Source organism: Nerophis ophidion, linkage group LG13 (assembly GCF_033978795.1).
Source record: "Nerophis ophidion isolate RoL-2023_Sa linkage group LG13, RoL_Noph_v1.0, whole genome shotgun sequence".
Taxonomy (NCBI): domain Eukaryota; kingdom Metazoa; phylum Chordata; class Actinopteri; order Syngnathiformes; family Syngnathidae; genus Nerophis; species Nerophis ophidion.
The window spans coordinates 12920394-12945685 of record NC_084623.1 but is presented as its reverse complement, the minus strand read 5'-3'; the positions used below and the strand labels follow the sequence as shown (position 1 = coordinate 12945685).

Below are 25292 nucleotides of genomic sequence, written 5' to 3'. Positions count from 1 at the left end.
TCACATTCTGTTTTTCACAGTTGAAGTGTACCTATGATGAAAATTACAAACCTCTGTTGTTATTTTAAGTTGGAGAACTTGCACAATTGGTGGCTGACTAAATACTTTTTTGCCCCACTGTATGTTTGTATCCGTTCAATGGAAAACAACACCAACATACCTTGAATATACAGTGCTGCTGAATCCCGAATGCCATACGCAATAAATGTTATTTCGGCTCCATTTTCTGTGTCTCGAACTCCTTGAATCCGAAGAGACTGATGTGTTCTCGAGCGACGCATGGAAAAACGTTCATCATCCTGAAGTTGTGTACCATTTAAAAACCACGATCCAATAACAGAAGCAGATAACTCAATAGAAAAGACTGCGTCTTGTCCTTCTGGCACCAGTGCGTCCTGCAAGGGGGCTTGTATTCTGGCTACTGGAACTGGAATAGGTATAGATTCAAGCAGTTAAAAATGTTTAAGTACGGCATGAATTAATTGATCTCAACTTACCCAAGTGAACTGCTCTGGGGAACTCCACGTTGTTGCTCTTTCCATATTTGTTGACACTACAAATACGAAATCGATAATCGGCTTCACATGGCACACTATCTCCAAGGATCTCCACTGAGGTAGCTGAGTCAGTGGTGAGACACTGTAGCCACTCCTGTGAACCGGTACCAACTTCCTGTCGCTCCAATACATAGCCTGATGGAGGGTTCTTCCGTGAGTCCTGAGCTGGAGTCCATGAGAGGAGTGCTGCGTTTGCCCGTTCTGTATTGATCTGGACTCCAACTGGGCAACTCGGAGGACAGTTTTTGGCCGCTGAAAGTAGACCGTGAAAAATGTTACAATACTGGTAGTAATATTCTATTTGTATTGATATACAGTACTGCGGTTTATTGGGACATACCCTTCACTCTTAGTTGAGAGGAAGTCTTAGATCTGCCAACCAAAAATATCACATGGCCGGAATCTTTGGGCATCGTATTAACAAAGACAAGAATATGAGTTCGGCCAAAGGATTTCAGGATGGTCTGATGTGTTTCACGCAGCTCAACACCATCTTTGTACCAGTGTATATCCATCTCTTCTTTTTCCACCTCAACGCAAAAAGCTGCATTTTCCCCTTCCAAAACATCCACTTTCCTTGGAAGCTTCCGCAAAATTGGACCTGAAAGGACACAGATTGAAAATGACCTACAGTTGAAGCGATCATACAAACTAAAGAAAAAACTGTACAGTCAGACGTTTGGGCTTGAATGTGGATTTTTTGTGCACTTTTTCTGAATAGAATATTTTTCAATATTATTTATTAAAGACAAGAACTACATTTTTTACCTTATTTAGGATTTCCTCTCCTTTTATACATGGTCAGAATTATACAGTACTGTAAATACAGATGAAAGATTTTTCAAACAGAAGGAACGATCTGACCAATACACTACGGCTGTGTTTCCCACGATAGTATCGAGTTGTAGTTGTAAAGTTTCAAAAGCGGGGTATACTGTAACTTTGTCTTTCATTTAACAGTAGAGTAGATTTAGGCCTTGAAAAGTTTGGAGCTATACAGTATTATTTTACCTGATTTGGAACTACTTTGGAACCTCTATTTACGAACCCTTCTATTTCCGAGCTTTCCGATTTCAGAACTTTTAGATCGAGCTAAATGAGCCTCAGTGTGCGAACCATGTCTCTGTGTACGTAAACTTTATTCATTAAATGTGTTCTGCCTTCAGGCAAAAAGTAGGCGCAGGATTTTATTGAGGCAGAGTCCTCCATATCCCAAGCTGCACAATGCAGTGCATGAGGGTTGTACGGCATTAGTATAGGACCGCGATACTAATTAATCATATTTTGGTACTATACAGCCTCTGATAATACAGAAATTAAAATGCAGATTAATAAGAGTTTACAGAGAGAATACTATAACTGGAATACAACATCTGTTGGGCCAGTCACTGCCAGGCATGGATGAAGGGGAAAATGGATAGATCCATAAATCGGTAGTGTTAATACCAAAGGTAGTATGAGTCAGTATATTATCAATCCCAGAGTAATTAATGTAGATCGATTTTATTATCCCAAAATATATTTATTTAAATCCTTCTTGTTAAGTTTACAAACTGAGGTATAAGGCCATGGAAACAGGACAAAATGATGTACAGTAAATTAGTTATTGACTATTGACTTGGATTTGCGCAAGTGATGGTATGTAATGAAAGGAAAATGAGTTGTGTTGATATTTTGAAACTGGCCTAAGAAGCACTCAGAAAGAATGAATTAAAAAAGTACAGGTATTACATGCGATTAATTTTACTGATGGATGATCGGTATTGAACTTCTAGCACAGGTGTGTCAAACGTCCAGGTTTCATCCGGCGGGATGAGTTTGCTAAGTAAAAAAATCAGCCAAAATTTCCTAAAGAAAGAAACCGCTGCTCTAAATGTGTCCACTAAATGTCGCAATAGCAATTATTTGTATCTTTGTCGATGATGCTATATGTGTAAAACAAAATAAACCACGTGATGTTTGTGCACCAGTCAAGGAAAATGAGCAAACTACAAAAATAACATCCTGTAATTTGATTTTGATATTATTTTTGTATTTGAATAGATTGAAAATTAACACCGATGAGTTGACTGTTGAATATTATCACAAAACTTATTCAGGAAGTATACATAAGGACAAATAAAGAAATAATACTACTAACCGCAACAGTATGATTTGTACATTTTCAGAATGTGCTTGGTTTATTTTTAAACAAAGAAAGCATTCTGAAGATGTCTTTATTTTTAAATTATCGTGCCGTGATTTTACCAGTCTGGCCCACTTGAGAGTAGATTTTTCTCCATGTGGCCTCCGATCTAAAATGAGTTTGAAACCCCTGTTGTAACATAAAACCCTGATCGGAATATCCCTATCACATAACTAACACATATTCAACATAATATGTTTTAATGTTTTTATGAGGTTTTCAAAATAAAGTTTCTGAAAGTGTATTCCTGTGGAAAAAAAAAATTATAATATTCATTTTTGAAGTCCAAAGGATTGATCTTTAAATACTGGCTGAAAATAGCCCTGTGTGAATATCATTGGGAATTTTTTACCATGTCTCTTAAAACAATTGGAATCAAATCGAAAAGATGAACCGGAATCAGTATCGTCCGAATAAACAGAAGTTGCCGTTTCTAAGTCTTTTATGTCATGTAACACAGTGAAAATATTATTATGGAGGGGATAATCATAACCAGGTTCTGGCTGCCAATGGAGTTTCCCAACCAGGTGGTATCACAGGATAGCATTTCAGGATGATATACAGTAGTGTATTTTTATGAATAGAGTAGTTAGAGTGGAGCCATATAATTATGTGGTGTTGAAGATTCCTTTCAGATCCAATTATCTGATCTTACGGTTTACCTTTCACTGCTACCTCAGCAATGCTTCTCCCACCATCAGGCATCTCACAAAGATAAATCCCGTCATCATCTACTCCGATGTCACGGATCGTTAGTCGGCGTTTTGTTCCCCACTCCTCCATTCCATATTTGGCTCCTGGCTGTAGTCGTCGATCCTCCAGATACCATGTGATTGGAACGGAGTCTTCTGGAACTTCGCACTCCAAAACAGCCAAGTCCTGCTCCCATACTTCGAGATCAATGAGGGGCTGTTTGAACCGCACAAGAGGCTCTGGCACAGTGGAGGAAAAAAAAATACATATTTGTTTAAACCAAAGTCCTCTTTGCTGATGTGTGATAAAGTCCTACCAGACTTCCTGTACATGGCATTCCTGGGTAGCAAACAAGATGAGCAAAATGATGAGACAAGGATGTGGAATGGGATGATCATTAACACATTGAGGGTGTTAGATTGGAAATAAAGTGTTCGTAACTGACACCATCAGTCTGTAGCAGACAGTTGCAAACCAAAGAACGAATCAGAACGCACTCACCCGTTGTGCAAAGCCCCTTCATTGAATTGTCCAAATAAATCTCAATTAATAAATAGCTAACAACATAATTTTTGTCAAACTTGGACTATGGCGTGGGTTGTTTTCCCGAGGTGCAAAGCGAATGGAGTGGAAACGGCGATGGCGTGAAGGTAAAGACATCTTTATTTTAACACTAAAGCTAAAAACAGGAACTGTTACGATCCGCGACACGGATCGTTTATTGTTTTGCTTTTTGATATGTTTTGATCATGTTTGGACTCTGCCGATCCCTTCAGTTGTTCATTTCCTTGTTTATATTCGTCACCATGGTTTCATAATCTGTTTTCACCTGCACTGGTGCCAGGCGCACACCTGTTCGTAAATATGATTTTGTATTTAAGCCCCCCTGCTACCATGTTCCGCCTGGTTGGTTTGTTTGCACCACGCAACAGTTACGCGAGTTTTGTCTGTTTGTATTTCAGCCTGCTAAGTTGTAGCTTAGCTTCTCCGCGCTCGGCTCGCGCTGTTGTTGGACTTTTGAACTCTGCCTTTGCTAACGATTAGCATTTCCCTGTCCGTGCTAAGGCACACCTATAATTTAGATCCTTTGTCAAGTTTTCTTTTGTAATTTTATATTAAAACCTGTTCCTACCTTCATCCTGCTTGTTTTGGTCCCATGCATCTCTGAGGTGGCCCTCCTCGTGCATCCACGATGCAGCGCTCACGTAAAAGGAACAAACCAAAGGCGCGCACAATGGCGGTACAAAAACTGGGCTATGAAAACAAAAGACTAGCACAAAGGCAATTAACTATGAACCATAAACAAAACCTACATGACATGGAACTGTGAACGAGGCATGAATCTTTGCAAGGTGTGTAACAGGTGGTAGACATGAGAAGGAGATGATGTTGCTAGGCTGACTACCTGGTAACTGTGGCTTAAATAATGAACATGATAAGTGCAAACAGGTGTGAGACAAGAAGACAAGGTGAACCCTAATGAGTTGGCATGGTAACGAAAACAAACCAGGAAGTGCAAAACAGGAACTGAGTGTCCAAAGAACAAAACCGAACACGACCAAAACATAACATGATCCATAGGCGAGACAATTTTGAAGTTGACTTGGAATCTACCAATTTCATTGTTACAATTGAAGGAAGTCCAAAGTGTTTTTTGTTTTGAAATACCTACAGTATTTACAAGACTAGATGTATAACAGTAACGTGCGGTCAGGGCAGGTAAAATCATGGACAAATCAAAAATTACGAAATAAAATAAATGTATAAATCAGTGATCGGCCACCCAAAACGTTGAAGGAGCCATATTGCACCAAAAATACAAAAATCTAATTTGTCTGAAGCCGCAAAAAATTAAGAGCTGTTTATAAGTCTTATGATGAAGACAACACATGATATAAGTGTCTTTATTAGCTATAATAGCCTTCTATCAAAATGTCAATGTGTCACGCGAAATGTTGAAATGTGAAGTGAATTATATTTATATAGCGCTGTTCTGTAGTGACTCAAAGCGCTTTACATAGTGAAAACCCAATATTTAAGTTCCATTTGAACCAGTGTGGGTGGCACTGGGAGCAGGTGGGTAAAGTGTCTAGCCCAAGAACATAACGGCAGTGACTAGGATGGTGGAAGCGGGGATCGAACCTGGAACCCTCAAGTTGCTACCAACCGAGCTATACCGTCCCCAATGTAATATTTTTTTACAACATTAGAAACCATTAGTAAATCAGGGGCTACTCAGAATGTGAGATAACTCCTGGAAATTACTGGCTTTTTAACGGCCAAAGGTACAGATGTGTGTGTCCAAGTTGAAGGAAACGGCAGGTTGTCTTCTTTTGATAGATTTAATACAATGTTTGGCAAGCTAGGTAATGTTTGCTGTGGTCTGGAACAACATGGCACACAAACAACTGTCTGAAATTCAGCCGATATTACATACAGATAATGTGTCATGAGACATGCAAAACTAAATTATGTACAAAGAGGATACAAGTAGAGGATATTAAATAAGCTCAAATATACCTACAAATGAGGCATAATGATGCAATTAGTAAATACACTTATTATTTTATTATTTGACTTATTTTTTGTGTCTGGTTTTGTATTTGTTTTCTATCATCCTGTGTAGTGTATATTACTTTTTTTTGTTTGGTTTGTACTTATTGAAGTTTTGCACTTGCAGTGTTTTATTTTTTGTTTTCATTATTTTTGGATGTATTTGTTTAGTTTGTATGCTAGCCATTAAGTAAGACAACGTATTATATTGAAGGGGGCAGGAAAATATAAGATTTTCTTCATCCTGTTCCTTCTCAGGCATTGGTGTGTAAATGTGTGTTTAGTTGTTGAGGTTTAATCGTCTTTTGATCAAAGATCCACATCAATGAAGGAGATAAATAAAACTGAACTGAACTGAGCCTAAATAGCATGTTAGCATGGATTAGCTTGCGGTCATGCCCTGACCAAATATGCCTGATTCGCACTCCAAACAGATCAATAACATCAACAAAGCGCACTTTTGGGCATTCAAGCACAGTATAATACGTTTGGTGGACAAAATGAGACGAAGAAAGAGTGGAAGATTTTACCTGTAAACAAACTGTTGCGTCACAGTACACACCGTGGCGAGTTCAAGAACCACCGAAATTAGTAGGAGAAAACGATGTTCACTCTCATCAGTGAAGCATACACACACACATTAAACAGTGGGCTTTCTAACAATTGGGAAGGTTTGTGTCATTTTTATCCTCAAACAAAAAAAATAAAAACAAAAACAAATGTTTTTCCCCCATCTTTTTCCATTTTCAATTTTTTTTAAAAAATGCTCCAGGGAGCCACTAGGGCGGCACTAAAAAGCCGCATGCCTATAAATATGTCTATAAATATTTTTCAATTCAATTGTGTTAACATCCATCCATCCATCCATCCATCCATCCATTTCCAACCGCTTATTCCCTTTTGGGGTCGCGGGGGGCGCTGGCGCCTATCTCAGCTACAATCGGGCGGAAGGCGGGGTACACCCTGGACAAGTCGCCATCTCATCGTGTTAACTTGTTTCTGTATATGATTCAAATCATTCATAACATGTAAAAATCTGAGAATTTGCACTTTTCCTGATCAAAAAAAAAAGTTGGCTGAGCTCTGATTCTGTGACACGTGGTGACCTTCACAAGGCTGCCCGTGTTGGAGGCGAGCGTCCTGACTACTGAACTAAAAGAGTGGTCATGCGCCCATTACAAAAGAGATACCGTATATTTATAGACATAATTATTTTTTAATTATGGATTCTATATTTGCTTTGTTCCCGTCTGTTGAGTTTACGTACAGAAACGTTGTTACAACTTTTACTTCCTTTATTTCAGGGGTGTCCAAAGTGCAGCCCGGGGGCCATTTGCGGCCCGCAGGTAATTTTTTTAACGGCCCCACGGCACATTTTAAAAACACGATTGGAACATTTTTCAAACGTAAAAAGTGATATAAAAGAGCAAATGGGTGAAATGTAACAAGAAAATGTTGCGATATTTACTCTAATAACACAAAGCTGCCATGCAGGCTGTTTCTTTCTTTAAAAAATAATAATGAATCAAAATCAAAGTCATTATGAATTATTGACCTATTCAAGGCTCCACTTACATCATGTTAAATTTTCCACTGTGAGATATTTTTTGGGGGAAAATGTTGCATCTTTTGTGTTTGCCATATAAAAAACTGAGCTGTTTTTTTTAAGAAGGGCCTAAAATGAACAAACAAAAACATAAACAACAATAAAACTTATAATTGAAGTGGATCTCGAGATTATTGTGTTTAAAGTAAACATAAAAAAAAATGTATAATTTATTTTCTAACACTTTAATGAGTAAGACCCCTTTTGGATCCCTAATAATTTTTGTGTGATTTGTTTTTTAATGTCATTGCTCAAAAAATAATGATTAATAAAATCAATGGTGTTATGAGTTTTTGACATTTTTAATGCTCCAATTACTATATAATCTCAAATATTCCACTTAAAAAAATATTGGGTGAAAATATTGCATATTTTGTGTTATTTCCATAAAAAAACTGTTTTTTTGTGAAAAAAGAGCATACAACTTAAATCTTTAAAATCATTATATTGACAGACAGACCTAATGTTAATCTAGAGCATGGGTGTCAAACTCTGGCCCGTGGGCCAGATTTTGCCCGCCATGTAATTTTTTTGGGCCCTTGAGACATTATTAAATTAATTATACAGCGACAGAGCATTCACCGCTAATTCTAATACTTGCCAACCCTCAGGATTTCCCCCTCCCCCCTAAAAATCTAACGGGACAACCATTCTGCCAAATTTCTCCAGACATCCACTCGGACAACAATATTGGCGGCGTGCCTTAAAGGTACTGCTTTTAGCGTTCTCTACAACCTGTTGTCATGTCTGCTTTTCCGCCATACAATCAGCGTGCCGGCCCAGTCACGTAATATATGTGGATTCTACACACACACACACACACACACAAATGAATGCAAGGCATACTTGGTCAACAGTCATACAGGTCACACTGAGGGTGGTTTTATAAACAACTTTAACACTGTTACAAATGTGAACCCACACCAAACAAGAATGACAAACACATTTCGGGAGAACATCCGCACTGTAACACAACATCAACACAACAGAACAAATACCCAGATACCCTTGCAGCACTAACTCTTCCGGGACACTACAATATACACCCCCGCTACCAACAAACCTCGATTTTGCATGTCAGTATAAAGTTATATAAGCCTTGCTTGTTCAATATTCAATGCAAAACTTGTTTGGGTCCCTATTAAAGGTTAAGTTGTTCAACCATGTTGTTTACCATGAACTGATTAACATGGACCTCCACTTAAACAAGTTGAAAAACTTATTCGGGTTTTACCATTTAGAGGTCAATTGTACGGAATATGTACTGAACTGTGTAATCTAATAATACAAGTATCAATCAAAATCAATCAATCAACTTCGGCCCGCGGCTTTGTTCAGTTTAGAATTTTGGCCCACTCTGTATTTGAGTTTGACACCCCTGATCTAGAGATTTAACACTTTAATATTAATAAAACAAAATAACACTGAATAATGACACATTTTTTTATATTTTTTTGACCAAAACCCTTTGGGTTCCCTGAGATGAAGCCTGAGTGGAGGCCGAAATGTATATTTTTTATACATATATTGTATTGTTTTTAAAATAAAAATATCAAAATGGCCCCCGCTTGCTTTGATTTTTCAGTGTGCGGCCCTCAGTGGATAAAGTTTGGACACCCGTGCTTTATTTAGTCAAGTTTAATGTCTTCTTGGTGCTGCGCATGTAACTCCTGAATCACACTTTTCCATTTGGCAATCTGATGGACCAGTCTGGGTTTGGAGGTTTCCAGGAGAACGCTACATTTCGGACTGCATTGTGCCAAGTGTGAAGTTTGGTGGAGGAGGAATTATGGTGTGGGGTTGTTTTTCAGGAGTTGGGTTTGGCCCCCTAGTTCCAGTGAAAGGAACTTTAAATGCTCCAGGATACCAAAACATTTTGGACAATTCCATGGGATGGCAATTCAAGTTCATACGTGAGTAAAGGCAGGTGGCCAAATAATTTTGGCAATATAGTGTATCTGCGGCCTATAGTCCGATACGGATAATAGGTTGTAAAATAAGTTTTTCTTCTAAAATTCAGCGGGTGCGGCTTATATCCAGTGCGCTCTACAGTCCATAAAATTTGTTCACTTTAATGAAAGACGGTATTGCCTCTATAAGTACCTTGAATTCACTTTAGAATACTCCCTGTAAAAGTGCTAGCACACATCCATTTGACGTTATTGACACCTCGTGACCAGTCAGTGTAGACTACTACATTTCACCCTCTGTTTATTTCTCTTTTTTAAAAAGTGAAGTATATTTATATAGTGCTTTTTCTCTAGTGACTCAAAGCGCTTTCCATAGTGAAACCCAATATCTAAGTTACATTTAAACCAGTGTGGGTGGCCCTGGGAGCAGGTGGGTAAAGTGTCTTGCCCAAGGACACAATAGCAGTGACAAGGATGGCGGAAGCGGGTTTCGAACCTGCAACCCTCAAGTTGCTGGCACGGCCGCTCTACCAACCGAGCCAAAGATTTGACTTGATTGTTAACAATTGTCATAATCTTACATAGCAGGTTTCACTATGAAAATCCTTATTCAATGACAGCCCTAAGACAAATAATAATACACTGTAGGTAAGGTTGTATTTTTGCCTCATTCCTGTGAGAATCCTGTGTGTGACTGAAGCATTAAGGAAGGGGACTATCCAGCACTAGCTGCAGTGTGCTCAATAAACCAGCAGGTAGCATCTGTGAGCAGATAAAACTGTATCAACGCTTTCTCTTTCGGACTTATCAGTCCAGTAGTGCATTTTTCATTCAAAACATTTTTCAATCTAACCCAGACCCACTGTATATATATTTTTTATTGTTATTGTTTCATTTTATACTTTTATATATGCTATTTTTTTGTCATGAAAAGGGATGCTGTGCTTTACGCGCCTCCCATGATGATTGCACATCTCTTCATTAAAAAGGCTTAGTGGCCACATGCGTGGACAGCAGTTTTTTGCTCTTATTTCCAAAATGGTGTACACTACTGAATTGGGGTCTTATGGCCGCTTATGTGGACACCTATTATGTCTATATCATACAATGGAAGTTGAAAAAAAAAAGTGTAAAAATAAGAATTAGCATGTCACTAAACAAAGGTCACATTTGTGTACGTATACACCAAGGGTCGGCAACCCAAAATGTTGAAAGAGCCATAATGGACCAAAAATACAAAAACAAATCAGTCTGGAGCCGCAAAAAATTAAAAGCCATATTACATACAGATAATGAGATATAAATTGAATTATGAGGACTTAGAAGAACTAAATGAGCTCAGATATAGCTACAATTGAGGCATAATGATGCAATATGGACATACAGCTAGCCTAAATAGCATGTTAGCATCGATTGGCTTGCAGTTACGCAGTGACCAAATATGTCTGATTAGCACTCCACATAAGTCAAAAACACCAACAAAACTCACCTTTGTGCATTCATGCACAACGTTAAAGGTTTGGTGGACAAAATGAGACACGTCTCAAAACACGTCTTAGAAAGTCGGAGAAAGTTATACATGTTAAGGACCTCCAAAATTAGTAGGACAAAACAGCACTCACCAGATACTCGAATCAGTGAAGCATGTTTATTATAAACAGTGCGCTTTATAACAATTAGGGAGGTTTATGTCATGTTTGTCCTCCTACATAAACCATATTAAAACAAAAAATGTGTTTTTTTTCCCCCTCATCTTTTTCCATTTTTCATATATTTTTGAAAAAGCTCCAGAGAGCCACTAAGACGGCTTTAAAGAGCCACATGTGGCTCCAGCGCCGCGGGTTGCCGACCCCCGGCGTAGACTATCTTAGTTTTTATTCTAATTAGGGTCCAATAAGCCTAAATGGCAAAGAAAAATAAAAAAAAACATGTAAACAAACAGCTTGGGCCTTAAGAGGTTAAATGCCTACTGAAATGAGATTTTCTTATACAAACGGGGATAGCAGGTCCACTCTATGTGTCATACTTGATCATTTTGCGATATTGCCATATTTTTGCTGATTTAGTAGAGAACATCGACGATAAAGTTCGCAACTTTTTGTCGCTAACAAAAAAGCCTTGTCTTTACCGGAAGTATGTGCACGTGACGTCACCGGTGTGAGGGCTCCTCACGTTGTTTATAATGTGAGCCACCAGCAGTAAGAGCAATTCGGACCGAGAAAGCGACAATTTCCCCATTAATTTGAGTGACGATGAAAGATTCGTGGATGAGGATATTGATAGTGAAGGACTAGAAAAAAAATAATAATAAAATAAAATAAAATAAAAAGCGATGGCTCAGGGCGGCGGCAGTGTGAGCGTTTCAGATGTAATTAGACACATTTACTAGGATAATGCTGGAAGATCCCCTATCTGCTTATTGTTTTAATAGTGTTTTAGTGAGATTGTAAAGACATACCTCAAAGTCGGATGGCTGCGGTGAACACGCAGTGTCTCAGAGAGAAGCCGAGGAGCAAAGCTCACAGCTGCCTTTTTGACAGCTACTGCAGGAGGACGCATAATCCACTGATGTCTCCGGCAAGATATGTATCACAATTTTCCCATCCAAAAACATGCTGGTTGACCTGAGAAACACGTTTGCTTGACCACTCTGTGGTAAAGCTTCACAACAAACAAAGAAACACCGGCTGTGTCTCGGTGCTAAAGGCAGCTGCAATACACCGCTTTCCACCAACAGCATTGTTCTTTATAGTCTCCATTATTAATTCAACAAATTGCAAAAGATTCAGCAACACAGATGTGCAAATTACTGTGTAATTATGCGATGAAAAGAGAAGACTTTTAGCCGTAAGTGGTGCTGAGCTAATATGTCGCCTCCAACCAATAACGTCACAAACACACGGCATCATTCCGCTACGTCAGGAGTAGGGAACCCTATGGCTCGGGAGCCAGATGTGGCTCTTTTGATGACTGCATCTGGCTCTCGGATAAATCTGAGCTGACGTTGCTTAAAACGATAAGTAATGAATTATTTCACTTGTAATCACAGTGTTAAAAATAATGTTCAAAATATAAAACATTCTCATGCATTTTTAATCCATCCATCCGTTCAAGAAGTTGCCTTAATGGTAAGAAGTTATTTAGTTATTATTGGTTTGTGTGGGGCTTGCCCTCCTGGGGGTTCTTCAGACCATTAAGCACCCACATGAGAGCCCTTTTCGGGGTTACATTATTGTTTTATTTTTCAATAGGTCTCTCAGTTGCTTTCCAGCAATTGTATTTCCTGCCCCAACCCCATCTCTCCTCTTGGCTGTTGCTTATAACAGAGCGACAGGTGATTAGATAACAAGGCCCAGGTGGGCCTTTTACGCATATGTCGCTGCAGGCCCGCAGGCCACGTCCCCTCCACAGTTCGCTTCAGAGTAACAATGTTATTACAAAGAATAAGAGACCTAATATACTCTAGAAATGTTGGTCTTACTTAAAAATGCACGCGTTTGGTTGTGTTCAGTGTTAAAAAAAAAATATTATATGGCTCTTACGGAAATACATTTTAAAATATTTGGCTTTTCGGCTCTCTGAGCCAAAAAGGTTCCCGACCCCTGCGCTACGTTTTCAACAAGAAACTCCGAGGGAAATTTAAAATTGCAATTTATTAAACTAAACCGGCAGTATTGGCATGTGTTGCAATGCTTATATTTTATCATTGCTATATAAACTATCAGACTGCGTGGTCGGTAATAGTGGGTTTCAGTAGGCCTTTAAGTGTGTTTAATGAGGTAGGCTTGTAAGCATGACATCATTATCTTGAATAAATCGACAATAAAGTGCAGAAAAATGGAAAGCGTAGGTGAGCTGAAAGGTGCCTGTTGCTGCTGACCTTTTACAGAGAGGCAGTGCGGCTAAAAGGTTTTCAAAGCCAAAAGAAAATGAGAAAGAACAAAGGGCGGCGCATGGAATGTTGTGTTTAGATAAAGATAATGACCACAAATGGTTTTCAGTTGTTACCCCATAATTAGATGGCAGAAAGATGTATTAGGCCTGAGTGTATTATTCTCTTGCAGTGAATTTTGAAAGCATTCACAGTGCTTCATTTTTTCCACATTTTATTATATTGTACCTTATTCTAAAATAAAATACATACTTTTTTGTCCTCATAATTCCACAGACAATTCCCCACAATGACAATGTGAAAGTTTTTTTGTTTTTTATTTTTTTTATTTAGCAAATTTGCACCAGGTCGGGGGTTGGGCGAGGGGCGTGGTTGGGGGCGTGGTTAAGAGGGGAGGAGTATATTTACAGTTATACATCCATCCATTTCCTACCGCTTATTCCCTTTGAGGTAATGGGGGGCGCTGGTGCCTATCTCAGCTACAACCGGGCGGAAGGCGGCGTACACCCTGGACAAGTCGCCACCTCATCGCAGTATGTGTAGAAATCTTTATTTATAATTGAATCACTTGTTTATTTTTCAACAAGTTTTTAGTTATTTTTATATCTTTTTTTCCAAATAGTTCAAGAAAGACCACTAAAAATGAGCAATATTTTGCACTGTTATACAATTTAATAAATCAGAAACTGATGACATAGTGCTGTATTTTACTTCTTTACCTTTTTTTTTTCAACCAAAAATGCTTTGCTCTGATTGAGCAGGGGTCGGGAACCTTTTTGGCTGAGAGAGCCATGAACCCCAAATATTTGAAAATGTATTTCCATGAGAGCCACATAATATTTTTTAACACTGAATACAACAAAATCCGTGCATTTTTAAGTAAGACCGACATTTTTTGAGTAAATTAAGTCTCTTATTATTTTTAATAACATTTTTATTCCGAAGTTAACCAATAATAAATAAAATACTTCTTACCATTAATGCGACTTTTGAACAGGCGCGATAGAAAACGAATGGATAGATTAAAATGCATGAGCATGTTTTATATTTTGAACTCTATTTTTAACACTGTGATTACCAGCGGAATTGTTCATTACTTATCACTTTAAGCATTGTCAGCTAAGATTTATCTGAGAGCCGGATACAGTCATCAAAAGAGCCACATCTGGCTCGAGAGCCATAGGTTCCCTACCGCTGGATTAGGGGGTACTTGAATTAAAAACATGTTCACAGGGGGTACATCTCTGAAAAACGGTTGAGAACCACTGCTCTAACAGCCGTAGATGTTATTGTCACATATGCATGCACAGTAAATGGCAGTATTGTCCTGCTTAAGATTGTCACAACATTGCTGTGTACGGTAGACGAAAACGTGACTGCTGTTGTTGTGTGTTGTTGCCGCGCTGGGAGGACGTTAATGAAACTGCCTAACAATAAACCCACATAAGAAACCAAGAACTCGCCCTCGATCATTCTACAGAAATAACGTCATTGGGCAGGCACTCTGTTTATATTGTGGGAAAGCGGACGTGAAAACAGGCTGTCGACACGTCACTCGGGTCCGCATGGAGCTGGAGGGGGCGTGGCCTAAAGCTCCGCCTGAATTTGAAAATTTGTCCCGGGAGGTTTTCGGGAGAGGCGTTGAATTTCGGGAGTCTCCCAGAAAATCCGGGAGGGTTGGAGAGTACGCACATCACTGAAGTCCTAGGTGAGAAACGCACAGCCCGCTACTGGTTCTCAGTGTGTGCTTTGAGTTTGGACTTCTAAGAAATATGATCCCCATCCTTCTCTTTCTCTCTCTCCGTCTCCCACTGCTTCCACAAGCTCGGTGACTTTGCAGACATTACACTGCTGCTGGAATATACCTCATGAGCTCAGTGTACCTTCTTGGACGCATCACACTGATGTCATTCCAGCATCAAATGAAAGGAAATCCTATCCAAGGACTCGACACCACACACACGCACACATCCCTCTCAATCTTTACCGGCTGACAGCAGGTCTAAATTCACTTTCTGACTGGTGTGTAATATGCTTCAGTAAATAATATCTCAAAGTAATCTTGACTTACCCTTTACTGCGAGGTGCACTGCACTGAGGGTTTGGCCCGCTGTATTGGACGCCGCACAAACGTAGACTCCGTTATCCTTCTGCTTGCAGTACCGAACCTTGAGTGTAAAGTATCCTTCTCTATCTTCGTATAACAAATAACGCCTTCCAGATAGTATGAGTCGTCCATCCTTTCTCCAAATGATTTCGGGTTTGGGTTTTCCAGTCACAAAACAACGGAATTTTGCATGTTTGCCCTCTGTCACGGCAAACATCTTCACCCTGGTCGACATGGTCGTCGTTTCGTCTTTGTGTTGATTGGACAGCTGCCTGCTGCTCCTGTGCTTTCCTTGATGAGCTTTCCTGTGGCCGTTGGCGTAGCCGTTCCGGTTCCCGTCGTCCTCGTGTCCGGGGCCCGCGTCGACAAGCAGCACGGCTCCTGCCAGTGCTTCCCCGGACTCGTTCCGCGCCTTACATGTGTATACGCCGCCATCCGGCGCACGAGTCTTAGAGATCTTGAGCTGGAACCAGCCGCCATCCTGGTAACTCACACTGTAGTGAGTGCTTTCAAATATTTCGCTGAGTTTCCTGCCGTCCTTCTCCCAGGTAACTTCGGGTCGCGGGTTCCCCCAGAGCTTACAGGAGAAGACTGCGTCTTCTCCGCGTCCAACACGAGTGGATAAGGGTTTGATGAGGAATCGTGGTTTGTTCTCCTCTCTTAACTCTATCTCTTGCGCCTCACCCTCCACCTTCAGTGTGGCAGCTGCGTATGTTTCGCCAATGCTGTTTTTGGCTTTGCATATGTACTGACCGCTATCCTCTATGGCCACTGCAGGTATGATCAGGTTGTAAACGTTTCCATCCTCAAAGACTCTGTATCGTCCTTGCAGGTCGATCTTTTCATTGTTCCTCTCCCATAAAACCGCAGGTCTGGGATCACCACCGATCTGACACTTCAGGACCGCATCGGCTCCGCTCTGCACCACCACCGGTCTGGGATAGGCCAGGAAGCGCGGTGCACCACCAAACACATCCATGTTTGCTCCGTCAGCCTCGTTTCAGGACAGCCCAACTATTCACAGGCAACCGGAACAGTCCCGATCCTTCAATGGAAATTTCTAAAAGAAAAAGAAAAAATGTTAAATGGAATAGTTTTATATACAGTGGAACCTCAAATTAAAAGCGCCTCTATATGCAAACTCTTTGATTTACAAACTTTTAGTCCGTGCCTGTCATGATCCGTAGTCCAGATCATGTTTTTGTTATGTTCTGTTAGTTTAAAGGCCTACTGAAATGAGATTTTCTTATTTAAAGGGGAACATTATCACCAGACCTATGTAACCGTCAATATATACCTTGATGGTGCAGAAAAAACAACATCTATTTTTTTTAACCGATTTCCGAACTCTAAATGGGTGAATTTTGGCGAATTAAACGCCTTTCTGTTAATCGCGCTGGAGGCGATGACGTCAGAATGTGACGTCACCGAGGTAACACACCCACCATTTTCATTTTCAACACATTACAAACACCGGGTCTCAGCTCTGTTATTTTCCGTTTTTTTTTTACTAATTTTTGGAACCTTGGAGACATCATGCCTCGACGGTGTGTTGTCGGAGGGTGTAACAACACTAACAGGGAGGGATTCAAGTTGCACCACTGGCCCGAAGATGCGAAAGTGTCTGCCGCCAGACCCCCATTGAATGTGCCAGAGTGTCTCCACATTTGACCGGCGATGCTAAGGCAGACATGGCACAGAGATGTATGGATAACCTGCAGATGCATTTGCAACGATAGTCAACGAAATCACAAAGGTGAGTTTTGTTGATGTTGACTGCCAACTAATCGATGCTAACATGCTACGCTAATCGATGCTAACATGCTATTTACCGGCGGTGCTAAAGCAGACATGGAACAGAGATGTATGGGTAACCTGTAGATGCATTTGCAACTATATTACGTTTCCTTCCACCCACATTTAATGCGAAAAAAAACACTTACCAATCGACGGATGTAAGTTGCTCCAGTGTCACAAGATGCAAAAGGCGATGCTAACGCAGCTATTCGGCCATGCTATGGCTATGAATAGCGTCAATAGCTATTCGCTCAATAGCTTCAGTTTCTTCTTCAATACTTTCATACTCCAACCATCTGTTTCAATACATGCGTAATCTGTTGAATCGCTTAAGTCGCTGAAATCCGAGTTTGAATCCGAGCTAATATCACTATATCTTGCTGTGGTATTCCCATTGTTTGTTTACATTGGCAGCACTGTATGACGTCACAGGGAAATGGCCAGTGTATTGGCAGAGAGACGAAAATAAGGCACTTTACAGCTTTATTTAGGGATATACCGAGACCGGTAAAATTTAGAAAAAAAATTCAAAAAATACAACAAGCCACTGGGAACTGATTTTTATTGTTTTTAACCCTTTTGAAATTGTGATAATGTTCCCCTTTAAAACGGGGATAGCAGGTCCATTCTATGTGTCATACTTGATCATTTCGCAATATTGCCATATTTTTGCTGAAAGGCTTTAGTAGAGAACATCGACGATAAAGTTTGCAACTTTTAGTCGCTAATAAAAAAAGCCTTGCCTTTACCGGAAGTAGCAGACGATGACATCACCGGTGTGAGGGCTCCTCACTTCCTCAAATTGTTTATAATGTGAGCCTCCAGCAGCAAGAGCTATTCGGATTAAGAAAGCGACAATTTCCCCATTAATTTGAGCGAGGATGAAAGATTCGTGGATGAGGTAGTAGTGGGTTTCATTAGGCCTTTATTGATTAAAGGCCTACTGAAACCCACTACTAGCCACCACGCAGTCTGATAGTTTATATATCAATGATGAAATATTAACATTGCAACACATGCCAATACGGCTGGTTTAGTTTACTAAATTCCATCCATCCATCCATTTTCTACCGCTTATTCCCTTTCGGGGTCGCGGGGGGCGCTGGCCCCTATCTCAGCTACAATCGGGCGGAAGGCAGGGTACACCCTGGACAAGTCGCCACCTCATCGCAGGGCCAACACAGATAGACAGACAACATTCACACTCACATTCACACACTAGGGCCAATTTAGTGTTGCCAATCAACCTATCCCCAGGTGCATGTCTTTGGAGGTGGGAGGAAGCCGGAGTACCCGGAGGGAACCCACGCATTTACGGGGAGAACATGCAAACTCCACACAGAAAGATCCCGAGCCTGGATTTGAACCCAGGGCTGCAGGACCTTCGTATTGTGAGGCAGACGCACTAACCCCTCTCCCACCGTGAAGCCCAGTTTACTAAATTACAGTTTTAAATTTCCCGCGGAGTTTCCTGTTGAAAACGTTGCGGAATGATGACGCTTGTTTGTGACGTTATTGGTTGGAGGGGACATATTAGCCCATCACCACTTGCGGCTAAAAGTCGTCTCTTTTCATCGCATAATTACACAGTATTTTGGACATCTGTGTTGCTGAATCTTTTGCAATTTGTTCAATTAATAATGGAGAAGTCAAAGTAGAAAGATGGAGGTGGGAAACTTCTAGCCTTTAGCCACACAAACACACGGTGTGTCCTTGTTTAAAATTCCCAGAGGTGAAGCTTTACTATGGATCAGAGCGGTCAAGCAAACATGAATCCCGACTACATGTCGACTGGCAGTTTTCGGTGAGAAAATTGTGGAAATAAGTCGCCTCTTACCGGAGATCAGCGGAGCTTCTGTCGTGCTGCAGCTGCCGTGACTTCCCTCAGGGACTGGCGTCAACACACCCGTGGACACACCCCTCCGACTATCAGGTACTATTTAACTCACTAAAACACTAGCAACACAATAGAAAGATAAGTGATTTCCCAGAATTATCATAGTAAATGTGTCTAAAAACATCTGAATCGCTCCCAATGCAATAGCCTTTTTTTTTTTTTCTCTAGTCCGTCACTCTAAATTTCCTCATCCACAAATCTTTCATCCTCGCTCAAATTAATGGGGAAATTGTCGCTTTCTCGGTCCGAATAGCTCTTGCTGCTGGAGGCTCGCATTATAAACAATGTGAGGATGCGAGGAGCCCTACAACCTCTGCTACTTCTAGTAAAGGCAATTCTTTTTTATTATCGACCAAAAGTTGCGAACTTTATCGTCGATGTTCTCTACTAAATCCTTTCAACAAAAATATGGCAATATCGCGAAATGATCAAGTACGACACACAGAATGGACCTGCTATCCCCGTTTAAATAAGAAAATCTCATTTCAGTAGGCCTTTAACTCCATTAGTTCCTGTTTTTTGTGCACTCTTGTTTGTTTTGGTTGCCATGGTTGCATATGATTTTCACCTGCCGCTGGTGTTTGGACGCTCACCTGGCTCTAATCAAGACACTATTTAAACCGCCTTTGCCAGTCAGTCGGCCTGGCGTCGTTGCTGGTTTCAGGTCTGTTTCCTTAGTCATGCTATTGGTTTCATGCCACAGTTTCAGGTTGTGCTATTCCATAGTTATTTTAGTTGTTCATGCCACAGTAAGTCTTGTTTGTTCTATGTCCATAGTTAATGCTTAGTGTTAGCGTCTATGTTTCCTGTGTTAGGTTTTTCGTTCTTTAGTCTCTCGTGCTAATGGCAAGCTTTCCTTTTGTTTTATTTCCTGTCTTTTGTGATGTGTTGGATTGATTAATTAATAAATATGTTCCTACCTGCAAGCCTTGTCCGGAATAGTCCGTTTGCATCCTGGGAGAACAAACCTTGCAGTTAGCTGCGAAAACCACGTCGTGACAGTGCCAAATGTAAACGGATAATGTCTCTTTGAACAAACTCTTCATTCATTAATTTTTTATTTCGTCTGCAAGCAAAATGCAGGCCGTAACATTTTAGTGAGGAGGCGGAGCCCTCCACGTCACTTGCTGCACATTGTAGTACACTACCAGTTTCGTTTCTGCTCTGGCCCCCTCTGCTACGTGGAGAGGTTTTTAGGGGGCCAATAGATGACGCGCTAGCTGTTCAAAGTCGGGACCCCAGGGTGGACCACTCATCTGTGCATCCGTTGGGGACGTCTCTACGCGGCTGACTTGTCTCCACTCAAGATGATCCCCTGCTGGCCTCACTATGGACTGGACTCTCATACTGTTAGTTAGATCCACTATGGACTGGACTCTAACACTATTAACCAGATCCACTCCCCACATCTATGGTCCCCTCCAAGGTTTCTCATCGTATCCCATTGGGTTGAGTTTTTTCTTTCCCTGATGTGGGATCTGAGCCAAGGATGTCGTTGTGGCTTGTGCAGCCCTTTGAGACACTCGTGATTAAGGGCTATATGAATAAACTTTGATTGATTGACTTATGACTCAGTGGTCGAGCATGTATGCCTTTTGTCTGTGCTTTCTTTTTTAAACTTTTGACAAGTTTTAGCTCAGGGGTCGGGAACCTTTTTGGCTGACAGAGCCATACAAGCCAAATATTTTTAAAATAATTTCCGTGAGAGCCATATCATTATTTATTTTTTTAACACTGAATACAACTACATGCGTGCATTTTTAAGTAAGACCAACATTTTTAGAGTATAATAAGTCTGTCACTTTTTAATAACATTGTTATTCTGAGGCTAACCAAAAATAAATAAAATATTTCTTACCATTAATGCGACTTCTTGAACCGGTGCGGTAGAAACCGGATGGATGGATGAAAATGCATGAGAATGTTTTATATTTTGAACGTTATTTTTGACACTGTGATTACCAGTGGAATTATTCATTACTTATCGTGTTAGGCTAAGATTTATCTGAGAGCCAGGTGCAGTCATCAAAAGAGCCACATCTGGCTCTAGAGCCATAGGTTCCCTACCCCTTTTTTAGCTATTTTGCCAACTCAATGGGTCCCAAAATCTTAACAGATCAGCATGTAAAGAAGGAGGGAATTGCTGTGGGGTTAAAAAAAAGACGTATTACGAGGAGTACATTAATTGCGCTCTGAAGTATGGAATAATTGACGAAGCAGGCTTTGTACTATAATTGTGATGGGATATGACTTTTATGGAAAACGATGCCAGAGCAGACTTGTTTCACAGGGGGGGAAATACACTACTGTTGTACCATACACTAGGGTTGTACGGTACAACAGTACTAGTATAGTATCGCAGTACTAATGAATCAAAAACGGTATTATACCTTTTTTTTAAACTGGCTGTTGGTGGTTTTACAAGCAGGGGAGCATGTTCGGCAGCGCACAATCACAGAGTACTTAAAAGCAGACACAGTGTGTAGACAGAAAAGGGAGAACGGCCTTCATATGTCTTGTCATTGTCCGAAGGAATGGAGAATTCAACACTGAATCTGAATTTCACTGTTATTGATATACATTTTTATTCTCAATAGACAATAGTTTATATCTTGGCAACGGCACAATTTTTATCATTTATCCTTTCATCTTTGTCTTTTGGAAAATAGTGTTTTGCTGTTTTTTAGTAGGATGTGCAGAAGTCAACGTCTAAAGACAAGTAAATTTTTTCTAAGGACATTACCAGCATTCTCTTGAGTTCTGTGATCGGCTCCTTCCATGATTTCTAAATGGATTGCTTTGCCTAGTACACACTGGAAGTAAAGCCTACGATTACAAAACGGTCTAAAAATTAAAGATAAAGGTGAAGTTATAACACTGAAATGCCCTCAGCAGGAAGTGCTTTAAGACATGGCTAGCTAGCTAGCAGCTAACTTCCATCCGCAGTCGGCAGTGTTTAGGCTACTTCTGAATCACTAATCATCATCTCCATGGTGATAAATAAAGTAAGTTTCTTACAAGTATCATACCTGCAGGACGAGGAATTGCTAAACATGTTTCACTACACACGGTAGGGGGATACATTAGCTCACAGGTGTCACCGCTAATGAATGATATGGGTGGAGCTACACCTAACATCCACTGTAATGATACCAAGTAAAATAGCATATGTAGTCGATACTACTATGAATACATTATTTTTTTTTTTTTTTTTTTTTTTTAAATCATAATATCTCAACAGTCGAACAATTGAAAAAAACTAAATTTGATGATCCTTCCATCCATCACTTTTAAAGCCCTGCCTCCATCCACCTCCTCAGGGTCGGACTCCGAGGCGTTTCCATGCCTACCCCAGGACCTCTGTTATTCAAAGTCATCGACCATTCAATTAGGATTACAAACCAAGATCATTATGATCCAACCTGGATCTGCTTTGTGCAGAAACTCACATCGAAACTGACTACAGGTTGGGTCAAAAGGATCTTGGTTTGTAATCCTAATTCAGGGGTCGGGAACCTTTTTGGCTGAGAGCCAAAAAGCCAAATATTTCAAAACGTATTTCCGTAAGAGCCATATATTATTTTTTTTAACACTGAAAACAACTAAACGCGTGCAATTTTAAGTAAGACCAACATTTCTAGGGTATAAGAGGTCTATTATTCTTTGTAATAACATTGTTATTCTGAAACTAACTGCGGAGGGGGCGTGGCCTGCGGGCCTGCAGCGAACTGGGGTGTGCCTGGACAGGCCTCAAAATCAGCGACAGGTGCGTAGATGGTCCACCTGGGCCTTGATATCTAATCACCTGTTGCTCTGTTATAAGCAGCAGCCAGGAGGAGAACCGGGGTTGGGGCTGGAGCCAGAGCGCGAGCGAGAACGAAAGAGAAAAACACAATTGCTGGAAAGCAACTGAGAGACTTATTGAAAAATAAAACAATATTGTAACCCTTAAACAGGCTCTCATTTCGGTGCTTGGTGGTCTAAAGAACGCCCAGAGGGGCAAGCCCCACACTAACCAATAATAAATAAATAACTTCTTATCATTACGCAACTTCTAGAACAGGTGCGGTAGAAAACGGATGGATGGAATAAAAATGCATGAGAATGTTTTATAATTTGAACATTATTTTTAACACTGCGATTACAAGTGGAATTATTCATTACTTATCATGTTAAGCAATGTCAGCTCAGATTTATCCGAGAGCCAGATCCATCCATCCATCCATCATCTTCCGCTTATCCGAGGTCGGGTCGCGGGGGCAGCAGCCTAAGCAGGGAAGCCCAGACTTCCCTCTCTCCAGCCACTTCGTCCAGCTCTTCCCGGGGGATCCCGAGGCGTTCCCAGGCCAGCCGGGAGACATAGTCTTCCCAACGTGTCCTGGGTCTTCCCCGTTGCCTCCTACCAGCTGGAAGTGCCCTAAACACCTCCCTCGGGAGGCGTTCGGGTGGCATCCTGACCAGATGCCCGAACCACCTCATCTGGCCGAGAGCCAGATGTAGTCATCAAAAGAGCCACATCTGGCTCGCGAGCCATAGGTTCCCTACCCCTGTCCTAATTGAACGGTCGATGACTTTGAATAACAGAGGTCTTGGGGTAAGCATTGGAAACGCCTCGGAGTCCAACCCTGAGGAGGTGGCTGGAGGCAGGGCTTAAAGCTTGATGCGAGTTTCTGCACAACGCGGATAGCACGACTATCAGGCCTAATTGAATTAGTTTTTTCTGCGTGGCAGAAAAAACAAACGCACGCCAGTGAGGTGGACGGTTCCTTGGTCCGATTACACCGGCAGCCAGTACAGCTGGTGCTGTATTTCAGTGGGAAAGTGCTTAAAATAGTTCAAACTAAATAAAGACCTGCGAGATACGATGTGTCAGGTATCACAAAGAAGGTTTCTGAAACACGCGTGCTCACACAATCAGAGGGTGAAGTCACAGTATGCCCACCCATGAGATCTCACAGTTCGAATATATGCCGGGCCTTCATAAGTCTTGTCATTGTCCGAAGGAATGGAGAATTCAACACTGAATTTGAATTTTTCTGTTATTAATATATTTTTTATTTTTATTCTCAATAGACAATAGTTTATATCTTGGCAACGGCACAATTTTTATCATTTATCCTTTCATCTTTGTCTTTTGGAAAATAGTGTTTTGCTGTTTTTTAGTAGGATGTGCAGAAGTCAACGTCTAAAGGCAAGTACATTTTTTCTAAGGACAATACCAGCATTCTCTTGAGTTCTGTGACCGACTCCTTCCATGATTTCTAAATGGATTTCTCTGCCAAGAACATACTGGAAGTAAAACCTATGATTACAAATAATACCAGGTCTAGTTTGTACATCTGCTGAATATTTTCTTGTATGTACTTGCAGTGCACATGAATACTCAAGCCTGGTGTTAGGTTTACAGTGCAACATGGCATACTGACACGGTATGGACTTCAATATTCCCACTGGTGTTTTTAAAGAAAGAAGATTGGCCCCCTTGTGTTTAAATGTCTGATTTAATTGAAATGACCCCTGCCCCTTGTGAATGTGTGCTGTGTACCCCTCGGATGACCTACCTCGCCTCAGTTGCCAACAGCGATCGTCAACATACATTCCGCAGTTGCAATCAGTCTTTGAGCTAAGAGGCAATACCACCGGTCTCCTGAAGGCTGAGTAACGTCCCAAGTTGACGTCAAACGCAGATACATGTTTTCTTCAAAGCCACCCTCTTTGAAGTTTTCTGTTTGGTCGGTACCCAAACGTCCGTATCCTCGGCGGTCTCCGCTTTGGCAGGTTCAGAACGGTTCCCCCCCGATCTCTCTGCGGCGCTCAGCCCTCAGACAGCCCAAGTGTCATTGTCCGTGGAATACTGTTAAATGCTTTTGCAGCTGCTGCTGTCCCCTAAAAATACTGGCAGCCTCGATGACAGCAGGGAAGATAAGTGCGGCACTTCCACTCACTTCCCAGTAGGGGCTAAAGATAGTGGCTGGGGTGCATTGAAAATGAACTTCCGGTCTTTTTTCACAATCATATCACTCAGTTACAAGAGTTTGAAGGAAAATGAATTATTTTCAAGACAAATGATCCTCCCTGCTTACAAAATAATGTAA

At 40.9% G+C, this 25292-nt stretch overlaps 1 protein-coding gene across 1 annotated transcript in view; it reads right to left on the bottom strand.

Annotated features, from left to right (window-relative positions):
- Nucleotides 1–25064, bottom strand: part of LOC133564868 (obscurin-like) — a 94047-nt gene extending 68983 nt beyond the window's left edge. Inside the window, exons 1-6 of the mRNA XM_061919409.1 lie at nucleotides 24759–25064; nucleotides 15468–16563; nucleotides 3405–3674; nucleotides 898–1158; nucleotides 498–809; nucleotides 161–427 (exon numbers count right to left, since the gene is read on the bottom strand). Coding sequence (XP_061775393.1) covers nucleotides 161–427; nucleotides 498–809; nucleotides 898–1158; nucleotides 3405–3674; nucleotides 15468–16482 — 2125 coding nt within the window. The 5' untranslated portion in view covers nucleotides 16483–16563; nucleotides 24759–25064. The remainder of the gene's footprint in view (nucleotides 1–160; nucleotides 428–497; nucleotides 810–897; nucleotides 1159–3404; nucleotides 3675–15467; nucleotides 16564–24758) is intronic.
- Between the last annotated feature and the right edge of the window lie 228 nt (nucleotides 25065–25292).